We start from the raw sequence: 22,523 nt of genomic DNA, 5'->3' as shown, positions 1-22,523 counted from the left end.
TGTGGTAGCGGTAATGTAATAGATCGTTGTCACCACCATAAAATTCCGAAAAAGTGAAAGAAGAAGAAACGCGTCTCGTCTGCTAAGCAAAAGAAGAAGAAACGTGGGATAGCTGGTTAAATTTTTCATTTTCTTTGTATTTTAAAGTGTAATAAAAGACGCTTCTCGAGCAGGGAGGAGGATATGGCCGGTGAAGCCGTGGTTACTGTCCGCCTGGTGAGGTCCTTCGAACACAGAAACTTTAAACTTGTTGTTTATCACGGAGTGAGTTTAGAGCAGACGATGCAGCAGTTCGCTCAGTACGTCACAGATGGTTAGTTAACGAGTATTCTAGTCACTCTGTAATGTTCACTAGCTGGCATCGTAAACAGCTTTACGGTTTGTTCCAGATATTGCAACAAGAACAGGTCTTCCGCCTCCATTCAAGAAGTATGGTTATGGTATGTGTTTTATGATTTTGTGTAAAATAATCGTATTTGCAGTCGAAATGTTTTCAGCTAGGTTTCCAATAAAATGTGACTGACAGTGTGGTTGTCTTGAAAGATGTTTGATGACAACAAAATGTTGCAAAATTTGGAGAAATAAGTTTAATTTAAATTGTTGATAATAATGGCGATGGTAATTGATCATTGATTAAAAGCAGACAACCAAAACAACGAAATCATTAAAAATTATAGTTTACATCTTGCTGTTTTGCCTGACAAATGACAAACCCTTAGTTGATTGCATCTATCTATCATTGAATTTGCTCGACAGTAACTATTAACAATAAGTATATTGGATTTTTTTCCTAAATTCTACACACAATACCCCATAATGACTATTTTATATATATATATATATATATATATATATATATATGTATATATATGTATGTATATATGAGATCACATGCACGTAAGTATTCGCAGCCTTTGTGATGAAGCTCAAATTTAAACTTAGGTGCATCATGTTTCCACTGATCATCCTTCAGATGTTTCTCCAGCTTAAATGGAGTCCACCTGGGGTAAATTCATTTGATTGGACATGATTTGGAAATGTTAATTTGTTTATTGTGTGGCTGTTTATTTATATATATATATATATATATATATATATATATATATATATATATAGAGAGAGAGAGAGAGAGAGAGAGAGAGAGAGAGAGAGAGAGAGAGAGAGAGAGAGAGAGAGAGCATAATTTCCATGATTAATCGCATTGTTATACACAAAATCCAAAAATGAGTTCAAAAGTAGTGTATAACACAATTTTATTTTAAATGTTCTGCCATATGAAGGAAAGTGCTATAATGTATGTTCTGCAAACATGTAACAGCATTTTGTTTATGCAGTTGCAGTTAAATAAAAATAAATTATGGTTACCCAGTGATGTCCAGTAGTCCCCAGTGAAAGCAACAGTGGGTGCACATTGTAAAGTTGTGGCTTTTGCAGTCCTCTCCTTTATGCTGCGTTGTGAGGGAATCTCGTACGTGCTGTCGTTTGTTGAGATTCTCAGAATGTCTCTCAGCCCGACGTCTTCCACAACACTAATCGGCGTGCAGTCTGTAGCAGTCCATTTCACTGTCACATTTGTGAGCTTCTCTTGCCTTTGTTTATCTATAGTTCTCTCACACACTGCATCTAACGTAGTCTTCCAAAGCCTCACGTCGCAGTTTGTTTTGTTAAATGACTTGCTGGTGTGTGTGCTGCATTTAGGTGAAATTTAAGCCTCGAAGTACTCCGCTGACAAGAAAATTCAGGTTTGCAGTGTCTGCCAATATCTTTGGTTCTGTCGACTACACCGTCTGGAAACACTTTAAAATGAAAATGGCCATGTAAAAGTTCCGTGCCTGTCTTGATGTTGGTTGGTTTATTCGCCAATTCTTTTCCAGTCAGGGACTCATCACAGCGGTTCCTATCAGCGCGGGAGCAGTCAGCGACAGACTTGCGAAACAAAAGTCTGTGAGCAACAGACTGTTAAAATAATGAAAAAACTGCGTTAATGTGCGATTAAAAAAAATGTTAACATTAATTAATGCGTTAACGCGATACGAACGCGTCAAGTTGCCCAGTGTTTATATATATATATATATATATATATATATATATATATACACATACACAAAATTACAGTATTGCCTCACTGTATTGGGCTTGTTTGCTTTCTTCACCTCCTTGAAGAACTTGCTAACAAATAGTCCAGTCATTAGCTGGTAAGCTTTCAATCTGTGTTTTTTCCAATGCTGTTTAGATATTTATGGAGTACGTTCATGGCCGACTTTGTGTTTTTAGCTTCCTGGTTTGTAACGAAAATACATGTTGCGGACCAATTGTTATGATAACCTGTCCGATATGAGAAAATAGCCGACCGGTAATCGGCCAATCAGAGCGCATGTAGCATCGCAGCCATATAATAAAAAGTCTTAATCATACCCGTTTGTTTCAGTCTGTTTCATCATCACAGTCTGACGAAAACGTATCCATATAAAGCGTCCTGATTTTGGAAAACAATGTCTGAAAACACTTTTGTTCCTTGTTGTGGCTGAAGAAACCTTGCATTTTAAGAATCCCTCTGTTTGTCTTCTCTTGGTGTGTTTCTCAGCCTGAACCAGAACAGGCTTTTGTTTTTTCAGCCTTATTCCAAAATGGAGTAAATTAATTTTTCTTCAGAGCTCTGAGGTGAGCAGGGGAGGTGAAGCCATTGTGGTTTGTTTTTTTTTTTTTTAGGTGAACTTGGCTGCTCACCTCAAAGTTGATGGTTCGGAGGTGAAGCGAACAACTTCACTTCCGCTCTGTCTGAGCCGTCAGCAGCTTTCATATTTAGGCGTTTGTGTGTGTGTGTCTGTCTGTATATATGTATATATATATATATATATATATATATATATATATATATATATATATATATATATATACACACACACACACAAATAATAGCCATATAATAAACAAAATTTTAACCTCACTTGCTCAGTCTGTACGGGAATATCAGACCTCGGTCTGATATTTTTCCGTACAGACCACACATTCGGTTAATAATCTTTTAATATCATTATTGTCTATGCTTCAAATTATACAGAAATATGAATTTTAGGCCATATCTCCCACCCCAGTCCAAAGCACAATGTAAACTGTCTTGTGTGCTCGCTGACTGTGATTGAGCCGAGGATGGGAACTGAGAAATTATTGCATCGCTCTGTTTCTTTGTGTTTGGAAAGATGCAGAAAGGAGTAGAATCAGAGACGACATAATTTTCTGTTGTTCACAAGGCCAATAGGGTGGTGCTTTTTGCTCTCATAAAAGTCAGGTTTCCAGCACTATTCTCATTGCAAGGTACTTGCTGAGGAACATTACAAGTACTGCATCTGATGGTGTGACCAGTGATATGGTAAATAATTCTTCCTCCAAAATAGGGGAAGGGTGTTCTCTTCATTTATGCTTTTCAGAAATAAATGCTCAGCATCTGAGTGCATGCTCTTTTATTTTTCAGACACAATGAAGATCATTCACCAAGCACACAGAGCCAAGGTAATATATTCTGCTCAACTTTCATTGACTGATTCCTTCATTTTCTTTACCCATTTACTCCAATTAAGGATTACGGGGTAGCTGCAGCCTATTTCAGCAGTCACTGGGCAAGATGCGGGGTCCACCCCATCTATCACAGGGCCACACATAAACAGACACGCTGGCACCTACGTTCAGTTTGAAGTTTCCAATTCACCGATTGTGCTCAGCACCCAGAGGGAGATAATTAGGGGTGTCGTAAAAAAATCGATTCATGTCAGAATCGCGATTCTTATTTATTACGATTCTGATCTGATTCTGATTTCGATCCAAAATGTCCAAGAATTGATTTTTAAAAAGCATTTTTCTTAAACATTTTCTTGCTTACTTGCTGCGTGTACTGTTTGTCAGGCAACGGCTTCCGTACTACAGCATCCCCGCAAAGGGGGGGTCCAGCGTGCTTCAAACATTCGTGAACTGCAGCTTAGCATGGTGGACGAGGAGCTAATTCAGCCAGCACTGTCTTTGCTGAAGGCAAATGTTTGGATGCATTTTGGATTTTATTATTTGCTGCGAAACAAGGAGCTTGACATGACTTATGCAGTGTGCAGAATCTGCAAAATGAAAGTCAAGTACTTCTGAAACACTTCAAATCTGCAAGCCCACACATGCTACACCATCACCCGGAGCTAAAAGAGGGGAGCAGCGGTATCTGCTGACTACTGACCAGCACTTCACTAAACTGCCAGCCAACTCTGAACGAGCAAAGCAGATAAGTAAATTTACATCTAGAATCACTTGATTAACCTTGTAAAGCTGCATTTTCTTAAACATAAACATTTTTTAAGTGATATAACTATTTCTCAGAGCTCTTTGAATCGAAAGTCGATTCTGAATCTAATCGTCACCCCAAGAATTGGAATCATATTGTATCGTGATTTGTTGTACGATTCACATCCCTATTAAGTAGTAGTAATAGTATGAAAAAAAAAAAAAACGTCTTCTGAAGTGGACCTTTAATTTAGGGCTGTTGTGGGAAGGTGTGCCCCCCCGCCCATGCTCGCTTCCCACATGGATTCGCCCCTGACTTGTTGTTTGAGCAGAAGAATGGATAATGTTTTTATTTATGCAGAAAACACGGCCAGATTGAGAGGTAAGAAAGTTTTATCAACAGATTTTTAAAGAAAAGAAAAAGCGTAAAAATGTCTTTGTAAAACCGTAGCCCTGAGCATCACCGCGCTTTGAGAGACAACTATTTATCAACTCGGAGCTGAGCTGCACGGTGGATGCGGCTCAGTGAAGCAGCTCGCTGAAAGTGAGTGAAGTGGACAGTTCAGCTGAACGACGACCTCCCCCTGAATCTCGTCGGGACACCTATTTTAAAGCTGCGTTCGATCTACAATACAAAAATAACAGTAACGCACAGTGACTTGGAGAAGTCACTTGAGTCTGATTACTGATTTGGAAAGATTAACACGTTAGATTACTTGTTACTGAAAAAAGCGGTCAAATTAGAATAACGTGTTACTAAGTAACGCATTACATACTTTACTACATAATGTGTTACCGGCATCTCTGCTTAAGGGTAAGATGAAATTTAGAACTATACGTGGAAGGAAAAACAATTGTCATGTCTTTGCTTGAATTCTAAAGCTGTGACATAAATGTTGTTTGTTCTTTTTGCAGACAAATGAGTTGGTGATGAGTTTAGATGATGATGACAAGCTGATTCTACAGGACGGTCTGACTCTCAGAGCTGCTGGTGTTGGTATGAGATTATTTTCAAAAGGAATTTGTAAGCACTTTGCTCCACAAAACAATTATTCAAAAAGCCCATTTATTTGTGAATAATTACTATATTTTCCAGAGGATGAGTTACTATTTGTTTATTTTGATAGTTTGGGACATCCTGCAGCTAATACTTCAGTGTGATTTTTATACAACCCCTGGCAATAATTATGGAATCACCGGCCTCGGAGGATGTTCATTCAGTTGTTTAATTTTGTAGAAAAAAGCAGATCACAGACATGACACAAAACTAAAGTCATTTCAAATGGCAACTTTCTGGCTTTAAGAAACACTATAAGAAATCAGGAAAAAAAAAATTGTGGCAGTCAGTAATGGTTACTTTTTTAGACCAAGCAGAGGGAAAAAAATCTGGACTCACTCAAATCTGAGGAAAAAATTATGGAATCACCCTGTAAATTTTCATCCCCAAAACTAACACCTGCATCAAAACAGATCTGCTCGTTAGTCTGCATCTAAAAAGGAGTGATCACACCTTGGAGAGCTGTTGCACCAAGTGGACTGACATGAATCATGGCTCCAACACGAGAGATGTCAATTGAAACAAAGGAGAGGATTATGAAACGCTTAAAAGAGGGTAAATCATCACGCAATGTTGCAAAAGATGTTGGTTGTTCACAGTCAGCTGTGTCTAAACTCTGGACCAAATACAAACAACATGGGAAGGTTGTTAAAGGCAAACATACTGGTAGACCAAGGAAGACATCAAAGCGTCAAGACAGAAAACTTAAAGCAATATGTCTCAAAAATCGAAAATGCACAACAAAACAAATGAGGGACGAATGGGAGGAAACTGGAGTCAACGTCTGTGACCGAACTGTAAGAAACTGCCTAAAGGAAATGGGATTTACATACAGAAAAGCTAAACGAAAGCCATCATTAACACCTAAACAGAAAAAAACAAGGTTACAATGGGCTAAGGAAAAGCAATCGTGGACTGTGGATGACTGGATGAAAGTCATATTCAGTGATGAATCTTGAATCTGCATTGGGCAAGGTGATGATGCTGGAACTTTTGTTTGGTGCCGTTCCAATGAGATTTATAAAGATGACTGCCTGAAGAGAACATGTAAATTTCCACAGTCATGGTGATATGGGGCTGCATGTCAGGTAAAGGCACTCTTGCCATAGAGCAAAAACTGTGAAAACATTCCTTGCAAAAAGACACATAGGGTCAATGTCATGGCCTGTAAATTGTCCGGCTCTTAATCCAGTTGAAATCTTTGGTGGAAGTTGAAGAAAATGGTCCATGACAAGGCTCCAACCTGCAAAGCTGATCTGGCAGCAGCAATCAGAGAAAGTTGGAGCCAGAGTGATGAAGAGTACTGTTTGTCACTCATTAAGTCCATGCCTCAGAGACTGCAAGCTGTTATAAAAGCCAGAGGTGGTGCAACAAAATACTAGTGATGTGTTGGAGCGTTCTTTTGTTTTTCATGATTCCATAATTTTTTCCTCAGAATTGAGTGATTCCATATTTTTTTTCCCTCTGCTTGGTCTAAAAAAGTAACCGTTACTGACTGCCACAATTTTTTTTCCTGATTTCTTATAGTGTTTCTTAAAGCCAGAAAGTTGCCATTTGAAATGACTTTAGTTTTGTGTCATGTCTGTGATCTGCTTTTTTTCTACAAAATTAAACAACTGAATGAACATCCTCCGAGGCCGGTGATTCCATAATTTTTGCCAGGAGTTGTATACAAAAAAAAAATACATGCATTTCTGATAATAATAATAATAATGACAATTTCTGTGGTCTTTACCAGGAATCAAAACACTGAACAAAATAAACTAAGAATAAATGCTAATTTTAAAAAAGTACACTAAAACAATGGCCAACAGTCCTAAATTAAAGAGCTGATAATACAGAAAAAGGCTGCAGGGTTGCAGCGCTGCTTCGTTGCTTCAAGCAGAGTCACTGCAGAAGCAGCGGGTCTGTAATCAAAGTAGAGAAATGATCATTTTCCTGATAAACACCCTCAAAAACAACGGCTGCTCCAACGTAATGTGGACTGAAGGACTGATAAGAGAATCGTTAAGCAAAAAGGCTATTAATGTCTGTGTATCGAATCATTTTTTTTTAACATTTTTTGAAAGGAACCGGTATTTGATACCCAGAGAAATGTGCCATATGGAGAAAATATCATAGCTGATGTTCTTTCACAGTGCAAGAGGTACACCTCATCCGAGTATTCCTATTTGACACCAAGCAGTTCCAGTGATACCCAAGGATCCTCCAAAGAGACCTAGTACAAAAGATATCCAGTTTGCACGTTAGTTCACTAAGTTAGTGTCCAGGTTTCACAATTATACAGTAAGACAGGAAACGTCGGGACCCTAGACTTGAACTTTGTTCTCCTCCAAAGATATCGAAATCACCAAACACCTCTGTTCAAGGATCTCATTGCTCCATAGGGTATTCCCAGAACTCTACAAGAGAGAAAACACCTGTGACAGTCTAAGCCCCTCTGCAAATGTTGGAATTATGATGCTGCTGTGTTTGTATTTGCTGTACGCTGATGACATTTGGGTTTAGGATCAATTACTGAATATAATACAACTGTTTAGATTTAGCTTTGATTTAAATATGTGCATCATATGCATCTTTTGAGCTGAAGGCCAAATGTGCTCTTTGCGTAGCAAACCAAATGAATTGGTTTTGTTGCAATACAGTGATCCCTCGTTTATCGTGGGAGTTACATTCTAAAAATAGCCCGCAATAGGCGAAATCCGTGAAGTAGACAGCGTTATTTTTTACAATTATTATAGATGTTTTAAGGCTGTAAAACCCCTCACTACACACTTTATATACTTTTCTCAAACAGGCATGAACATTTTCTCACTTCTCTCTCGTGTGTAAACACTCTCAAAGTTCAAACCTTAGTAGAAAAATAAGACCAAACTGTTTTCAGGCCCAAACATTTGTTTGAGAAATAAAAATAGAATGTTTTCCTATAAATAATTATGATGGATTTTAGAACTAACGAATTTAATTTTAACGATCAACATACAAGGTTGGACACATAAGAAATTATTAATAGTGACTGACCAGTATTTCACAGTTCCTCTGATTGCGCCTGTTTGTCCTGGCGCCGCTGCGCTGTCACGTCTTTTTCCACTGAGTCACACCTCGGTGCAGGTGTCTTTTTCCGAGTGAAGAACACAGTTATGGGTGGTTGTCGCTCTTTTTTCTTCTGGGCGAGAAGATTCTTATAAACAGACACGCAGAACACAATGCGCGTGCTCTCCCTTCGCGGTGCTGTGACCGGCCTGCTTGATGAGGATGCAGAACACAATGCGCTGTAAAAAAAAAAAGCATGTAATATTGGACTAAAAAAATCTGCGAGGCCGCGAAAGGTGAACCGCGCTATAGCGAAGGACCACTGTACTTTTATAGGAGTCGGAGGAGAAAGGTTCACGGGCTGTTCTGTGGCAACGGAATTACAGTGATAGCAAAATCTGCCCATATTTTAGCTGCTTATTAAAAAAATTCCTCTGTTTGGAATTCCATTTCTGTAGAATTGCCTTTAAACATGCACCCTGTCTGACTATAGATTTCGGGTGAAGTGGGACTGTGACTGGTGCAGCTGCTCTCCTCCACTTGGTTGCAAATGAGACCAGATTTAATAAAGAACATTCTTGTACCCCGCTTTGGTCAATACTTGTGTGGAAAGGAAGTCAAGAGTGAAATAGAGAACACCATTGGAAAGACATGAAACAAAAATTTCATGTAATTAATGAAATAATTTTATAATGAATAAAGAAGCTAATGTTGTTACACTATTGAAGTTATCAAGTTCAATAAATAAGTCTTCTAGAGACTTATATTGTTTAACTGCAGCAACCAGAATTTCCTCAAAAATATGTTTAAGTATTTTTTATTTTTTTTTCAAATGTTGATGCTGTGTTTTTCTGTTTGCTTCATTACAGCTAATGAAACGGAACTTGCTTTTTTCAAGAAAGAAGACTACGAACTCTTTAAAGCCAATCCCCAAACTGTTTGGTGATCAAAGTGTTTTTACTTTCTAGGAGTTCTTAAAGGACAAAGGTCAAAGCATACCATGAAGATAGGACATCAGAAATGGTGCCATCAGATTTACATTGCAGTGTTTTAATTTGTGGGTGTGTTTTTTGAAATTTCTTATTATTCAAGTCACTGGTACACCTTTTTTAATTTTTCTTATGTGAAATGTGATAGTTGTCAATGATTTTTTCCATTCTATTTTAAAATATGTTAAATAAACTTTACTGACAATATTGTCATTATTATCAAAGGTTACTTGTCTTACACTATCCAAAATATACTTAGTTATAATATAATATATAGTTTGCCCCACCGCCAACCTTGTGTTCAGTCACTGTGACCATAAATGTGGAAAGGTCAACACACTTTTAATCAAGAGTCAAATTTAGCAGTACTCTTAAGATGATTTGATTTGATTTGAATGATTTTGATGCTTCACCACAATGGTGGAAAAGTACTGCAAATTTCTACCTCAGTACAAGTACTGTTACATTGTTGAAAAATACTCAGTTACCAGTAAAATCTCTCTCTCTCTCTCTCTCTCTCATATATATACAAACATACATACAACCCCTGGCAAAAATTATGGAATCACCGGCCTCGGAGGATGTTCATTTAGTTGTTTAATTTTGTAGAAAAAAAGCAGATCACAGACATGACACAAAACTAAAGTCATTTCAAATGGCAACTTTCTGGCTTTAAGAAACACTATAAGAAATCAGGAAAAAAAAATTGTGGCAGTCAGTAAGGGTTACTATTAGACCAAGCAGAGGGAAAAAAAAATATGGAATCAATTCTGAGGAAAAAATTAGAATCATGAAAAACAAAAGAACGCTCCAACACATCACTAATATTTTGTTGCACCACCTCTGGCTTTTATAACAGCTTGCAGTCTCTGGGGCATGGACTTAATGAGTGACAAACAGTACTCTTCATCAATCTGGCTCCAACTTTCTCTGATTGCTGTTGCCAGATCATCTTTGCAGGTTGGAGCCTTGTCATGGACCATTTTCTTCAACTTCCACCAAAGATTTTCAATTGGATTAAGATCCGGACTATTTGCAGGCCATGACATTGAACCTATGTGTCTTTTTGCAAGGAATGTTTTCACAGTTTTTGCTCTATGGCAAGATGCATTATCATCTTGAAAAATGATTTCATCATCCCCAAACATCCTTTCAATTGATGGGATAAGAAAAGTGTCCAAAATATCAACGTAAACTTGTGCATTTATTGATGATATAATGACAGCCATCTCCCCACTGCCTTTACCTGACATGCAGCCCCATATCATCAATGACTGTGGAAATTTACATGTTCTCTTCAGGCAGTCATCTTTATAAATCTCATTGGAACGGCACCAAACAAAAGTTCCAGCATAATCACCTTGCCCAATGCAGATTCGAGATTCATCACTGAATAGGACTTTCATCCAGTCATCCACAGTCCACGATTGCTTTTCCTTAGCCCATTGTAACCTTGTTTTTTTCTGTTTAGGTGTTGATGGCTTTCGTTTAGCTTTTCTGTATGTAAATCCCATTTCCTTTAGGCGGTTTCTTACAGTTCTGTCACAGACGTTGACTCCAGTTTCCTCCCATTCGTTCCTCATTTGTTTTGTTGTGCATTTTCGATTTTTGAGACATATTGCTTTAAGTTTTCTGTCTTGACGCTTTGATGTCTTCCTTGGTCTACCAGTATGTTTGCCTTTAACAACCTTCCCATGTTGTTTGTATTTGGTCCAGAGTTTAGACACAGCTGACTGTGAACAACCAACATCTTTTGCAACATTGTGTGATGATTTACCCTCTTTTAAGAGTTTGATAATCCTTTCCTTTGTTTCAATTGACATCTCTCGTGTTGGAGCCATGATTCATGTCAGTCCACTTGGTGCAACAGCTCTCCAAGGTGTGATCACTCCTTTTTAGATGCAGACTAACGTGCAGATCTGATTCGATGCAGGTGTTAGTTTTGGGGATGAAAATTTACAGGGTGATTCCATAATTTATTCCTCAGAATTGAGTGATTCCATATTTTTTTTCCCTCTGCTTGGTCTAAAAAAGTAACAGTTACTGACTGCCACAATTTTTTTTCCTGATTTCTTATAGTGTTTCTTAAAGCCAGAAAGTTGCCATTTGAAATGTCTTTAGTTTTGTGTCATGTCTGTGATCTGCTTTTTTTTCTACAAAATTAAACAACTGAATGAACATCCTCCGAGGCCGGTGATTCCATAATTTTTGCCAGGGGTGTGTGTGTGTGTGTGTGTATGTATGTATATATATATATATATATATATATATATATATATATGTGTGTGTATATATATATATATGTGTGTGTATGTATATAAAATAGTACTGGAGTAACAGTACAAAGTACTCTTTTCAAAAACTACTCTACTACTATAAATTCCTTCAATGCTGAAACTTTCCAACATATTGGCTTCTAGACAGTGTTCTCCATTGTGTAAGTGATATTTGAACAATGTAAAATGAAATGAAATTAATAATACAGAGTTGTATATGGTTGAATGTCTGCCAGATTTATAAATGCAACCTTTCCCCACATAGATATCTTATTTGGAATAATAAAGACATTTTATATAATAAATTATTTTTCTTCAAGAGATGGGTACAGAATTAGATTCTGCTGGTGAGTCAGCTATTCAGTAAAGGACTGTTGCTGTCTTATGCAGAGTTCTTATCAGTATTCAACTTTCCAGTTACACCAAAAGAATTTGCCGTAGTATTTTGATGCAATCCCATCAGGTACTATCATGCTGTATAGAAACACAAGTGGTCCTCCTCTGACCCCATCTCCCTTCCCAACCCAGCTGACTCACCAGCTGAAAAAATTTGCTTCTCACAACATTCTTCAAATAATTGCAGTAGAAATATACATGCCTTGTTTCAAAAAGATACTGTCTGTAATCTGTTTTACTGGAATCAATATGTCAGTGATATCAACTGGAATAAAGTCTAGATTATTCCTCATAATAGCTGATCGTAAATAAAGGCGGTGTCATTTAGAATCATTCATAGATATTACCCAGCCAGTCACTACATATTGATGTTTAAAATGGATATAAACACAAAGTTCCTTTAGTGAGGTTCACCCTGAAACAGTGCCGCAGCTTTTTTGGCACTTGTCGCACACCAGTAAATTTGTCATTGACCATGTCTCCAGAGATTTTACTTTATTATGGGAGAATGTAATATTTTTTTTCTTTCTTTTTTAGAAAATGGATGTATTTTGTAATTAACCTTTTAACCCTCATTTTGTACCTTTCCTTAAAGAGATTGAACAATATGTCAAACTAATTTCGAAGTCAGGTAACCAAAAGGCGATTAAAAACTGTCACTATATGTACCTCCTTGAATATTTTTGTTTGATAACCCTGGATTTTCCTTCCTCTGTTCTGTTTTGTATACTTATTTTCAATAAAGTTTCTTTAAAAAACTGCCACCTAAAATCAACAGAAGAAGAAGGGCGAGACGGCAACGCTTCATGAGTCACCGTGTCGTTTCATAAGCTTCGAAGCCTCGGTGTCTCACCAGCTCACTCTTATCTGCCTGCTGAGCGGTCGGCTGCTTTCCGGGAGACGGAGCTGAACATGGCTGAGCTTGATGTTTGTATGAAATGTTGACATTAGAAATCATTTTCAGCGGTGTACTTTTACAAAGAAGGTGCTGTTGTACCAAAAGCGTAACGCGTTCGTTTACAGATACTGTACAAATATATAAAGTATACGTTTATAACTTAATTATAACCGCATAACGCGTTTAATTTAACCATGTAAAATAGCGTAATTTTTTGCGAGATCGCTTTGAGACATTAGCAGGATAGCACGTGCTGCCTTCACGTGCTATCGTAAAGATAATTTCCCATTCGTGTTCTAGTGCTTTTGTTTAAACGAAATGAGAAATGGCGGATACGTGGGTCACCATTACCTGCTACTTCAGGAAAACTTTATTAATTTACCTGTTTTATGTTAAGTGTAAGTAGAGAACACATTCTAATTTTGTACAAAATCAACAGCAGTCAGTGCCTGAACAGTTAATAAAGGAATTCGTGGCAATTCCGGCATTACTCTCTGCCATGTTGAAATGTGAAAGTTCATCTCAGCTCGTGAACTGGTGTATCAAAATTATCTCCCAAATTTCTAGTCAAAAATTACATTTTGCACGTTGGGCTCTCGTATTGACCATAATTCCGATAGCACTTGAAGGCAGCATTAGAGCTTCGTTCCGAGAGCGCCTAGTGCCGCTTTCAGAAGTGGCGGTCTGTCGAGTCTTAACCATAAAGGTTTTCCTAAAGGGAACAGACAGCAGGTCGCTGTATTTGTGGTCCCAAATCTGTTCTAGATGAAGATTTTTTGTTCAGCAATCAGATCTGATGACGCACACATTCAGTCTTTGACCTTTGGCCTACAGTCTGGTCACGGGGTGAACAGATGTTCCTGCAGCCTGATCTTTGAAATGATTTCCTCACTCGGCCATTCTTGAACTGTACACCCAGCAGAAGCAGGTTTCGTTTGCTCCTTTGGTGAATGGTGCCAGTCTCCCCCCGCCACCCACTTGGCGCTGCCTGACACGGGTGTTGGTCATAAGGTCCACAAGTCAAAAAGTCCACAGCCAAAACGTCCGCAGTTTACTGGTAATAGAATATAATATTAATTGTATGTATTTGTTAAATTATTTATTACCTAATCACATAAGGCATGTAGAAATTATATAATTTTGAGAAAATAGTGACCTGTGGTCATACATGAAATAAAACAGCCATTATTTTCAGTCTCATGTTGCAGGTGAGATGAGCTGTTGGGGACATGAAAGGGAATTGTCACATTGATTAGGAGCAAAGTTTAACTCATTGTTTCTTATCAGAAGTTTGAGAGGAGGAACAGGACAAGAACTGATTGTGTTATTGTGATGTTTTTGCAGTGCTTGTAAAATGTCCAGACAGCACAGATGCGTAGCCAGAGGGGTTCGCCCACGCCACCAGAGTAAAAGTTCAATTTTGAAAATATTTTAAAGACATTTTTCACATAATAATGATAACAATAATAGTGAGAATTTATGTATTTTTAAAGACTACAACATCGCTCAATCAATATTACTTTTTGTATCCTAATCTTACTACCGCACCCGGTGCCTTTGCCGGTTGCACATTTAGGACCACCAATTGACTGAATGTTATGTCTATGAACAGTTTTCCTCTTTATACTGTATTTAGTATTCTGTTTAAACATTTTCTTTTGTCACTTTCTTCCATTGGGAAAGTTTGTTGTGAGTGGAGAAGTTGTTCGCTGCGCAGTTTTCCCAACAAAATCTGCATCCGTGCAAGCATATGCTTCTAGGCAACTGAAAAACCTGCATCCATGTGAAATGAGGGCTCGAAAAAATAAAATATGCATCCATATGATTTGGCCGTAAAAATCTGCAGTCAGTACCTGTGTATCAAAAGTCACTCTGAAAATCTGCCAAGTCCATTTCTGTTCTTGCAAAGGTTTGGAATTTAGAAAGTCAACTTCCTGGAAGTTCCAGTAAGTTTACAGGAGTCCATGCTGGAAATTTTTTCCTAATTTCATTATCAATTGAGCTTGAAAGTATGGCATGGACTGGGATATAATTTATCATTTTATTGTTAGGTATTCATTTCCAGTTAATTTTCCACTCAAAAGCTGTAAATGTTTTCAAGTTCTTATACGGTGCATCTGGAAAGTATTCACAGCACATCAGTTTTCCTACGTTTTATGTTGCAGCCTTATTCCAAAATGGAGTAAATATATGTTTTCCATCAAAATTCTCCTCGTAACACCTCATAATGACAACATGAAAGAATGTTTTTATTTTTTTTTGTATTTTTTTTTGAGAATTTATTAAAAACAAAAACCTAAGAAATCATATGTAGATAAGTATTCACACCCTTTGCTCAATACTTTGTTGATGCACCTTTGGCAGCAATTACAGCCTCAGGTCTTCTTGAATATGCTGCTGCAAGCTTGGCACACCTATCTGTGGGCAGTTTTGCTTATTCTGTGTGTGATCCAACATGCCTGAGTCTGTGACAAATGATCCACACAGCCCGGCATGTGTGCATGAGCCGTCAGGGATCCATCCGTTAAAATGCACATCAGAAAACATGGTTACATTCTTTCAATTCATAAAATGGATTTCTTTCGAAATCCAAAGAACACAAACAGCAGGTCTCGGAAAAAAAAAGAGCACACAGAGAGACAGTGCACTCTCTCTCTCTCTTGATACGCAGGAAAAACGCAGAGTACGTGCGCATTTCAGGCGTATTCTAAACACAACAAAATGCTACTCTACGCAGTGATGCCGGTAGTAATGCGTTACATAGTAACGCGTTACTCTAATTTGACCACTTTTTTTTTAGTAAAGAGTAATCTAACGCGTTAATCTTTCCAAATCAGTAATCAGATTAAAGTTACTTCTCCAAATCACTGTGCGTTACTGTTATTTTTGCATTGTGGGTCGATAGCAGTATTAAACTTGGTCCGTGGGCAGGAGGTCTGGGTTCGACTGAACTGCCCACTTTAAGCAAGCTGTGAGCTTTTCATCCGCAGTTTTCTGCAGCAGTTACGACTCGTCCTCACCTCTTAAAGCGCGGTGACAACAGCATACCTGCACTGAGCTTTAGAAAGACATTTTTATGCTTTTTTTTCTCCTTTATTTAGAATTCTGAGCTGAGCCGCTCCATATCTGCTTGCTAAAAACAGCTGATCCTCCGCGACGTGTCAACAACTAACACTGTTTTCCACACAAATGCACCTAAACTCTCTTTCTGAGGACCACATGATGTGAAAACGCAATAAAACTTTCTTATCTGTAAATCTGGTCATGTTTTCTGCATAAATAAATGTTATCCATTCTTTATGCTCAAACGCCAAAGCAGGGGTGAATTCAGATGGAATGGGGGTGTGGGGCAGGAATCTGCCCCCCCCCCGACACACACACAACACCCCTAGATTAAAAGTCCGGTTTTGAAGCCCGTTTTTTACTGCAACTACTAATACTACTTAAAATAATAATAATAATTTCGACAAGTAAAATGTTTAGAGAGAATTTAAATGTTAGAAAGAATTTAATAGTTACATTTATAAACAATAGAGGTTAGAAATTGCAAGTTTTACTGTTACAGTGCTGTCAACAGTTAAATATGAGGTCAACAAAGAGGTCTTTATTTTACTTTTTATAAAACAAGTATTTATTTTCATTGAAGTCAAGAAAGGGTGACTATAAAGTGAGTTTTGGCAAAACAAGTTTTGTCATGTTGAGGTGGCAGAGGGTTGTTGTCAGCAGCTGGGGAAAGTAACAAAAACGTAACTAGTAATCTTAGTTACCTTTACAGTTGAGTAATCAGTAAAGTAAGTTACCTTTTCAAGGAGTAATCAGTAATTTAATTACTTTTTCAAAGTAACTGTGGCAACACTGACTCTACGTTTGTGCCAGTGTGAAGGGGGCTTTAGGGTCATTGTCCTGCTGAAAGATGAACTGTCACCCCAGTCTGAGGTCAAGAGCTCTCTGGAGCAGGTTTTCATCCAGGATGTCTCTGTACATTGCTGCATTCATCTTTCTGTCACTCCTGACTCTGGGGTGGGGGGTGGAGCTTTTGAAAATTTGAGGTCAAAATGGGGCATTCTGAGGCTTCATGAAAGACTGGAACAACAACAGAGCGTGGGAGCTGCATGAAAAAGGATATGTTTAGGCATTGTTATTGTTATTTGGCCACCTTTTTAAGTATTTTGGAAAAAAAATACATTGTTTATTCAATCAATCAATCAATTTTTTTATATAGCGCCAAATCACAACAAACAGTTGCCCCAAGGCGCAACAGGCTTGCTATTTCCTGGCATCAATGCTATGCATTTACGGAAGAATCGATTACAGAAGAGAAAGCTGTATGCTAGTAACAACGCTTAAAAAATAAATAAATGAAAAGTTGGCATTTCGGCAACGGGGTGCCATTTGCTGGTTTAGGAAAAACCCTGCTTATGATGTGACAAAGCGCTGGTTGATGATTACAGAATTATGATTGTCGATTAGTGTGGGTAATACTGTTGGTCCATGATTACCATAGAGGAGGCATGCAGAGGTGTTGAGGGAAAAAAAAAAATCGATTTACGTCAGAATAGTTATTCTTTTATTTATTATTATTTTTAACAATGCGGAAGGCAAAACCTTCTGCATTTTGAAACTCTCAAAATCCAAATTTTTCTTCATTAATACTGGCAGGTCAAAGATCTGCCTGTCAAAAACATCATGAGTTTCTGAGATTTATAAATGCCTTTTAAAACTGAATTTTTGGTTTCAATTAGGTCATGTAAAAGGTCCTGATGGTAACAAAAGATGCTCAAATGTGCAGCAAGGTCTCGACTGTTTATTCATTTGAGAAGTTCACTTTTGGTGAAAATAAGATGGACTGACAGCCAAAAATCACCTTACAGTTGTGTCCCTTGCACCTAAGGGCAAGTTACTTCTTCATAGATTAAAGGACATGTTGCACTGAAATCATAATTTAGATTTAGGCTGTTAGTGACCACCCGATGATCCACCGGGATTACTTTGTGCACTTCCGTGACCGGTTTCAAAGTATACAGCATTCACAGCAAACAGCTACGGAGGCTTCCGAAAACAAAGTACCCCTGTGTTTCCGACAGGTGATGTAGCTATTAGAAGCGTCCCAGCGTGCGCTTCAATGGAATGTAGTTGGTAACATTAAGAACTGAGGCACAAATTAATTCCAAAGCTGACATAAGTGTGATGTGTTATGACGACTTGTTTTTAAGTTATAACTGTTCATTTTGATGCTGACTTTTTCCAATTAAAAAAATCCATCTCCGTGTCAGGAAGTCTGTTAAAAACGTGTCCCCACATCCATGTGCACAGCTTCAGTAAATCAGCATCCACACAAACAGCACGGTACCACACTTTAGGTTCCAAAATGCAACACTCTGAAAAAGTTAAAAGTTTCGGGGTGAAATGTGTTGTCTCCTGTCTGTAAATCCAAGCCATCACTTTTGAACGAAAGCTCAGAATTTTTGTTTTAGGACAGAGCAGATTCATTTCCCTCTGTCTGTCAGTCATTGGGATGATTCTGCTTATTCTGAAATGTGCGTCACACGCCAAGAATTACCGAAAGAGACGTTTTCCAGAAATGCACCTGCTAATGCTCAGAGTGATAGGAATAAAATACATCAGCAATCACTAATTATTAGCACGTGTGCGGAGAAACTTACAGTCTTGAGTACTTTTATCTTGTCTTGCTAACTGGGATGTTAAAAAACATGCGACATGTCCTTTAACTTTTGTTTATGTTGCCTTTTTCAAATAAAAATACAATAACTATACAATCTTCAACACACTTTGCTTTCATAGCATCATTTGTCACAGCACCTTTCTTAGCACATTGCGGCACACTTGAGTAGCTCTTGAAATTAGCAGCTTTATGTACTGAATTTTTTGTGCAGGGGTGGTGGCCAAGTGGTTAATGCGCTTGGTTTCAGTTCAGAAGGTTCAAATCCCACCCCTGCCACTTTTCTCCATGTAATGTGGAATTGCGTCAGGAAGGGCATCTGGCGTAAAACCTGTGCCAATTCAACATACAGATCCACCATGGATTTGCTGTGGCGACCCCGAGTGTAAACAAGGGAGCAGCTGAAGGGACTTACTATGTACTGAATTTATTTATTATCTAAAATCTTTTTTTTTCTTTCTTTTTAAGAAACAACTTGTGGCCCCATGATTTGGAATTGAATCGAATTCACAGCCCTGGTATGCACTCTCCATTTGCACCTCCAATTTACTACATTGTTTTCTCCTCTATAGGAAAAATTTAACAAAGCTGCAGAAGAGGTGAAAGTCCTGAAACAGAAGCCAACAGATGATGAGATGCTGCAGATCTACTCTCTGTACAAGCAGGCGACTGTGGGTGACGTCAACACGGGTGAGACGGCAGCTCCAACTGCAACAACCTGTTGTTGCTTTGCAGCTCTGCACAAATTAATGTCACTTTCTTCAGTGTCTTTAATTTACACATAACATTATTTTCAATTTCTGTCTCCCCGTTGTCGTGTTTTTTTTTTTTTTGTTTTTTTTAAGCTCGGCCAGGAATGATTTCGCTGGATTTCACTGGAAAAGCAAAATGGGATGCGTGGGATAAGCGGAAAGGTATGCTTTCATTCACCAAGATCAAGTCTTAGATAAACACTTTATCACCTCATACAAGGTCTTAGTTTGTGTGTGTATGTGTATGTGTGACAGAGTCAGTTCGATTTCCTTGTCATTCATAGGTACTTTGATAAACCAGCATAGTCAAGAACTAACAGTTTCTAGGCTTTTTGCTTTTCTCTTTGTGTTCCATCTTGTAGGCCTGTCATGATGGCTATACTGATGTGTCATACTGTAGATTTACATGACCTGATAATTTAGCAAAGCTCGGTACTGCCTGTTGTTTACATGTTTGTTTACATAATGGCCCAGTCACACGGCACACGATGATTCCTAAACGAAGGGAAAAAAGTAAAAAAGTCACAATTCGTTGAGAAAAGGTGGATGAAAGAGCTTTATCACCAAATAGCCTGCGAAGCGAGAGCGCAAAAGGGACGAAAGAGGAACTTAACAAAACCGAAGCCAACGTTGATCTCAACGCTTTAAACGAAATGTGCCTGGAGCCACAGCTGGAGCAGTGTGTGTCTGCATCTTTGAGTTCCAGGACTCATCGCTGAGACGAAGCTCATAGCGCCTGAGTCCTGGAGAAACTGCAAACAGAAGCTATGGAGATCTGTGTGCACGTCGGCGGACCACCTGCTTTGGTTCCTCATCCAGAACAAAAGAGGGATCATCTCCATCATCAGAATCCTCACTGTCTGTCGACATGCCGCGCGCCACATCTTGCTCCAATTAAAAAAAAAAAAAACACAAAAAACACTCTAGTGTGTCTTGGTCACTGCTGTATCATTGTATTATGTTCTAAGCCATATATATTGATTTATAACAAAACTTGTCAAAAGGGGGAATAAATATAAGTGTAAAGATGATTGAATATATCAAAGCAGTAAATTGATTAGTGCGTGTGAACGCGCATTGATGTGCACTTATTTCACGAGCTGCAGCTGATCACAGTGTGAATTCTTCTTCCAGAACAGCTCTTTATATAATCTTTTGAATAATTTACCTGTTGCCACATGTACATAAGGGCTGGATTGTGATTCCTACACTCATATTGTTATAAATAATAAGTGCACGCAGGAGCTGCTGCTGCCGCCGTGTTCAAGTACCGTTGGAAATTACACAACTTTTTTGTTGTTTCAAATTCAGCAGTTGCTTGTGGCAAAATAATTAATTGTGTCCACACAAAAAGATTACTTCTGGCCTGTATAAGGTGCCTGAGCCCATTGAAGCTGACCCACGACCCAGATTAAAAAAAATCCAAGCAAGCAGGCTGAGTTAGCCCTGTAATTTCCGACGGTACATGAACGCAGCAGCAGCCTCAGCGCTCACAAACCAGCTTCTGCACTGTGTGAAAACATTCAGCCGGTCAAACGAAGTCAAACAAAAAATAATAACAAACAACAAATGATTAAAAAAAATAAAATAAAATCAAGAACGACAGCAAAACGAAATACTGCTGAATTGAGGTTTTCGTTGCCCTTCGTTCAAATTTTTTAGCAGTTTAGAAATCCTGACAAAGCGCCAGCTGCAGGAACGAAGCTGCGCGAAAGTTAAACGATGCCAACGAAAGTCGAAAGTCCAGATTTCTTGTTAAGTTAGGACTTCGTTGCCCTTCGTTATGTGTCATGTGACTGGGCCATTAATTGGAGACCACCTGGGGTAAATCCAGTTGATTGGACATGATTTGTAAAGGTACACACCTTTCTACATATAAGGTCCCACACGTCACTGTGCATGTCAGAGCACAAACCAAGCATGAAGTCAAAGGAATTGTCTGTCGACCTCTGAGACAGGATTGTCTCGAGGCACAAATCTGGGGAAGGGTACAGAAACGTTTCTGCTGCTTTAAAGGTCCCGATGAGCACAGTGGCTTCCATGATCCATAAATAGACATTTGAAACCACCAGGACTCTTCTTAGACCTGGCCCCCTTTCTAAACTAAGCGATTGGAGAGAAAGGCCACTCTGTGAATGTCCTTGAGTGATCCAGTGAGAGCCCAGACTTGAACCAGATTGAACATCTCTGGAGAGATCTGAAAACTGCTGTACACCGACACAGAAGCTTGAGAGGTGCTGCAAAGAGGAATGGACAAAACTGCCCAAAGATAGGTCCACCAAGCTTGTGGCATCATATGCAAGAAGACTTGAGGCTGTAATTGCTGCCAAAGGTGCATCAACAAAGAATTGAGCAAAAGGTGTGAATACTGCTGTAAATGTGATTTCTTAAGTTTTATTTCAGAAAAAAAAATTTCATGTTGTCATTATGGGGTGTTGTGAGTAGAATTTTGAGGGGAGACAGAGTGTCTTTGGAAGCTGTTCAGCTCAAAAATGCAGTCTGTTCTACAAAACGACACAAGAACATAGTATAAAAACTCTGCTTCTTCAGGTCGACCTTTTTAAATGCAGTCAAATGCATGAAAATATTAAACATGTTTATGGATTCCCATTGGATCCAAATCCAATATCTAATCAACCTTTTCCTCCAGAAAATTTCAGTGAAATTCATTAATACAGACATGTAGTTGTGGTCGCACATTCAGCACAAGTTATCACGGTGATCATCAACTGCCAGCCAAGCCTTCCTACTGGGGTTCCCAAAATTAACCCGCGACCTCTTTAACACTGCTCCATTACACAGGACGTCCCACAGGTTTCTTCACCTTAGTGTGAAATTTAGAACATCATTCATGTCAGAAGTTCCTATTACAGGTTGTGGTTTAAAAAAAAGTGTTGTGGAATCATGTTTGTGTCTTACTTGTTTTTACTGTTTTAACAGGCATGAGCAAAGAGGAAGCCATGGAGAAGTACATTGAGTTGGTGGAGGAGATGAAGCAGAAGTATGGATTGGAATGATAACATGGAATGGATGTAACACCACTTGAAAGAACATGACCTTAAAACCCAACCACCAGCTAGCTGATGGACTACTCATGTCTTCCACCAGCACACATCTCATTTTTATTGTTTTCTACCACTGGTTCTTGTCATTTCAAAATAAAGTCATGATTTTCAGTTTAA

The 22,523-nt window shown here is 38.4% G+C and overlaps 2 protein-coding genes across 4 annotated transcripts; both read left to right on the top strand.

Moving 5' to 3' along the window:
• The first annotated feature begins 98 nt into the window (after positions 1–98).
• On the top strand, positions 99–21,925 carry c14h2orf76 (chromosome 14 C2orf76 homolog). Of its 2 annotated transcripts, XM_034186745.1 has the most exons (6): positions 99–313; positions 390–440; positions 3,473–3,510; positions 5,176–5,257; positions 9,220–9,337; positions 21,912–21,925. In XM_034186745.1, the coding sequence occupies exons 1-5, from the start codon at positions 184–186 to the stop codon at positions 9,294–9,296; spliced, it is 378 nt and encodes a 125-aa protein (XP_034042636.1). In that variant the 5' UTR covers positions 99–183; the 3' UTR covers positions 9,297–9,337; positions 21,912–21,925. The 2 variants fall into 2 exon arrangements, with proteins under 2 accessions (XP_034042636.1, XP_034042635.1); XM_034186744.1 differs by lacking the exon at positions 21,912–21,925 and having other exon boundaries at positions 9,220–9,397.
• Positions 12,801–22,523, top strand: dbi (diazepam binding inhibitor (GABA receptor modulator, acyl-CoA binding protein)). 2 transcript variants are annotated; one of them, XM_034186746.1, is made up of 4 exons: positions 12,801–12,938; positions 19,162–19,279; positions 19,435–19,503; positions 22,282–22,523. In XM_034186746.1, exons 1-4 carry the CDS (start codon positions 12,924–12,926, stop codon positions 22,356–22,358), a joined length of 279 nt encoding a protein of 92 aa, XP_034042637.1. In that variant the 5' UTR covers positions 12,801–12,923; the 3' UTR covers positions 22,359–22,523. The 2 variants fall into 2 exon arrangements, with proteins under 2 accessions (XP_034042637.1, XP_034042638.1); XM_034186747.1 differs by having other exon boundaries at positions 12,876–12,930; positions 19,160–19,279.

Source organism: Thalassophryne amazonica, chromosome 14, assembly GCF_902500255.1.
Source record: "Thalassophryne amazonica chromosome 14, fThaAma1.1, whole genome shotgun sequence".
Classification (NCBI taxonomy): Eukaryota; Metazoa; Chordata; class Actinopteri; order Batrachoidiformes; family Batrachoididae; genus Thalassophryne; species Thalassophryne amazonica.
The sequence above is the reverse complement of the archived record's forward strand: the minus strand, read 5'-3'. Positions and strand labels throughout refer to the sequence as shown.

Coding starts and splice junctions, on each gene's coding strand:
- c14h2orf76 (XM_034186745.1), top strand. CDS start 184: ATGGCCGGTGAAGCCGTGGTTACTGTCCGCCTGGTGAGGTCCTTCGAA. Junction 441..3,472: donor ATTCAAGAAGTATGGTTATG/GTATGTGTTTTA, acceptor TTTATTTTTCAG/ACACAATGAAGATCATTCAC. Junction 3,511..5,175: donor ACCAAGCACACAGAGCCAAG/GTAATATATTCT, acceptor TTCTTTTTGCAG/ACAAATGAGTTGGTGATGAG.
- dbi (XM_034186746.1), top strand. Junction 19,280..19,434: donor TGTGGGTGACGTCAACACGG/GTGAGACGGCAG, acceptor GTTTTTTTTAAG/CTCGGCCAGGAATGATTTCG. Junction 19,504..22,281: donor TGCGTGGGATAAGCGGAAAG/GTATGCTTTCAT, acceptor CTGTTTTAACAG/GCATGAGCAAAGAGGAAGCC.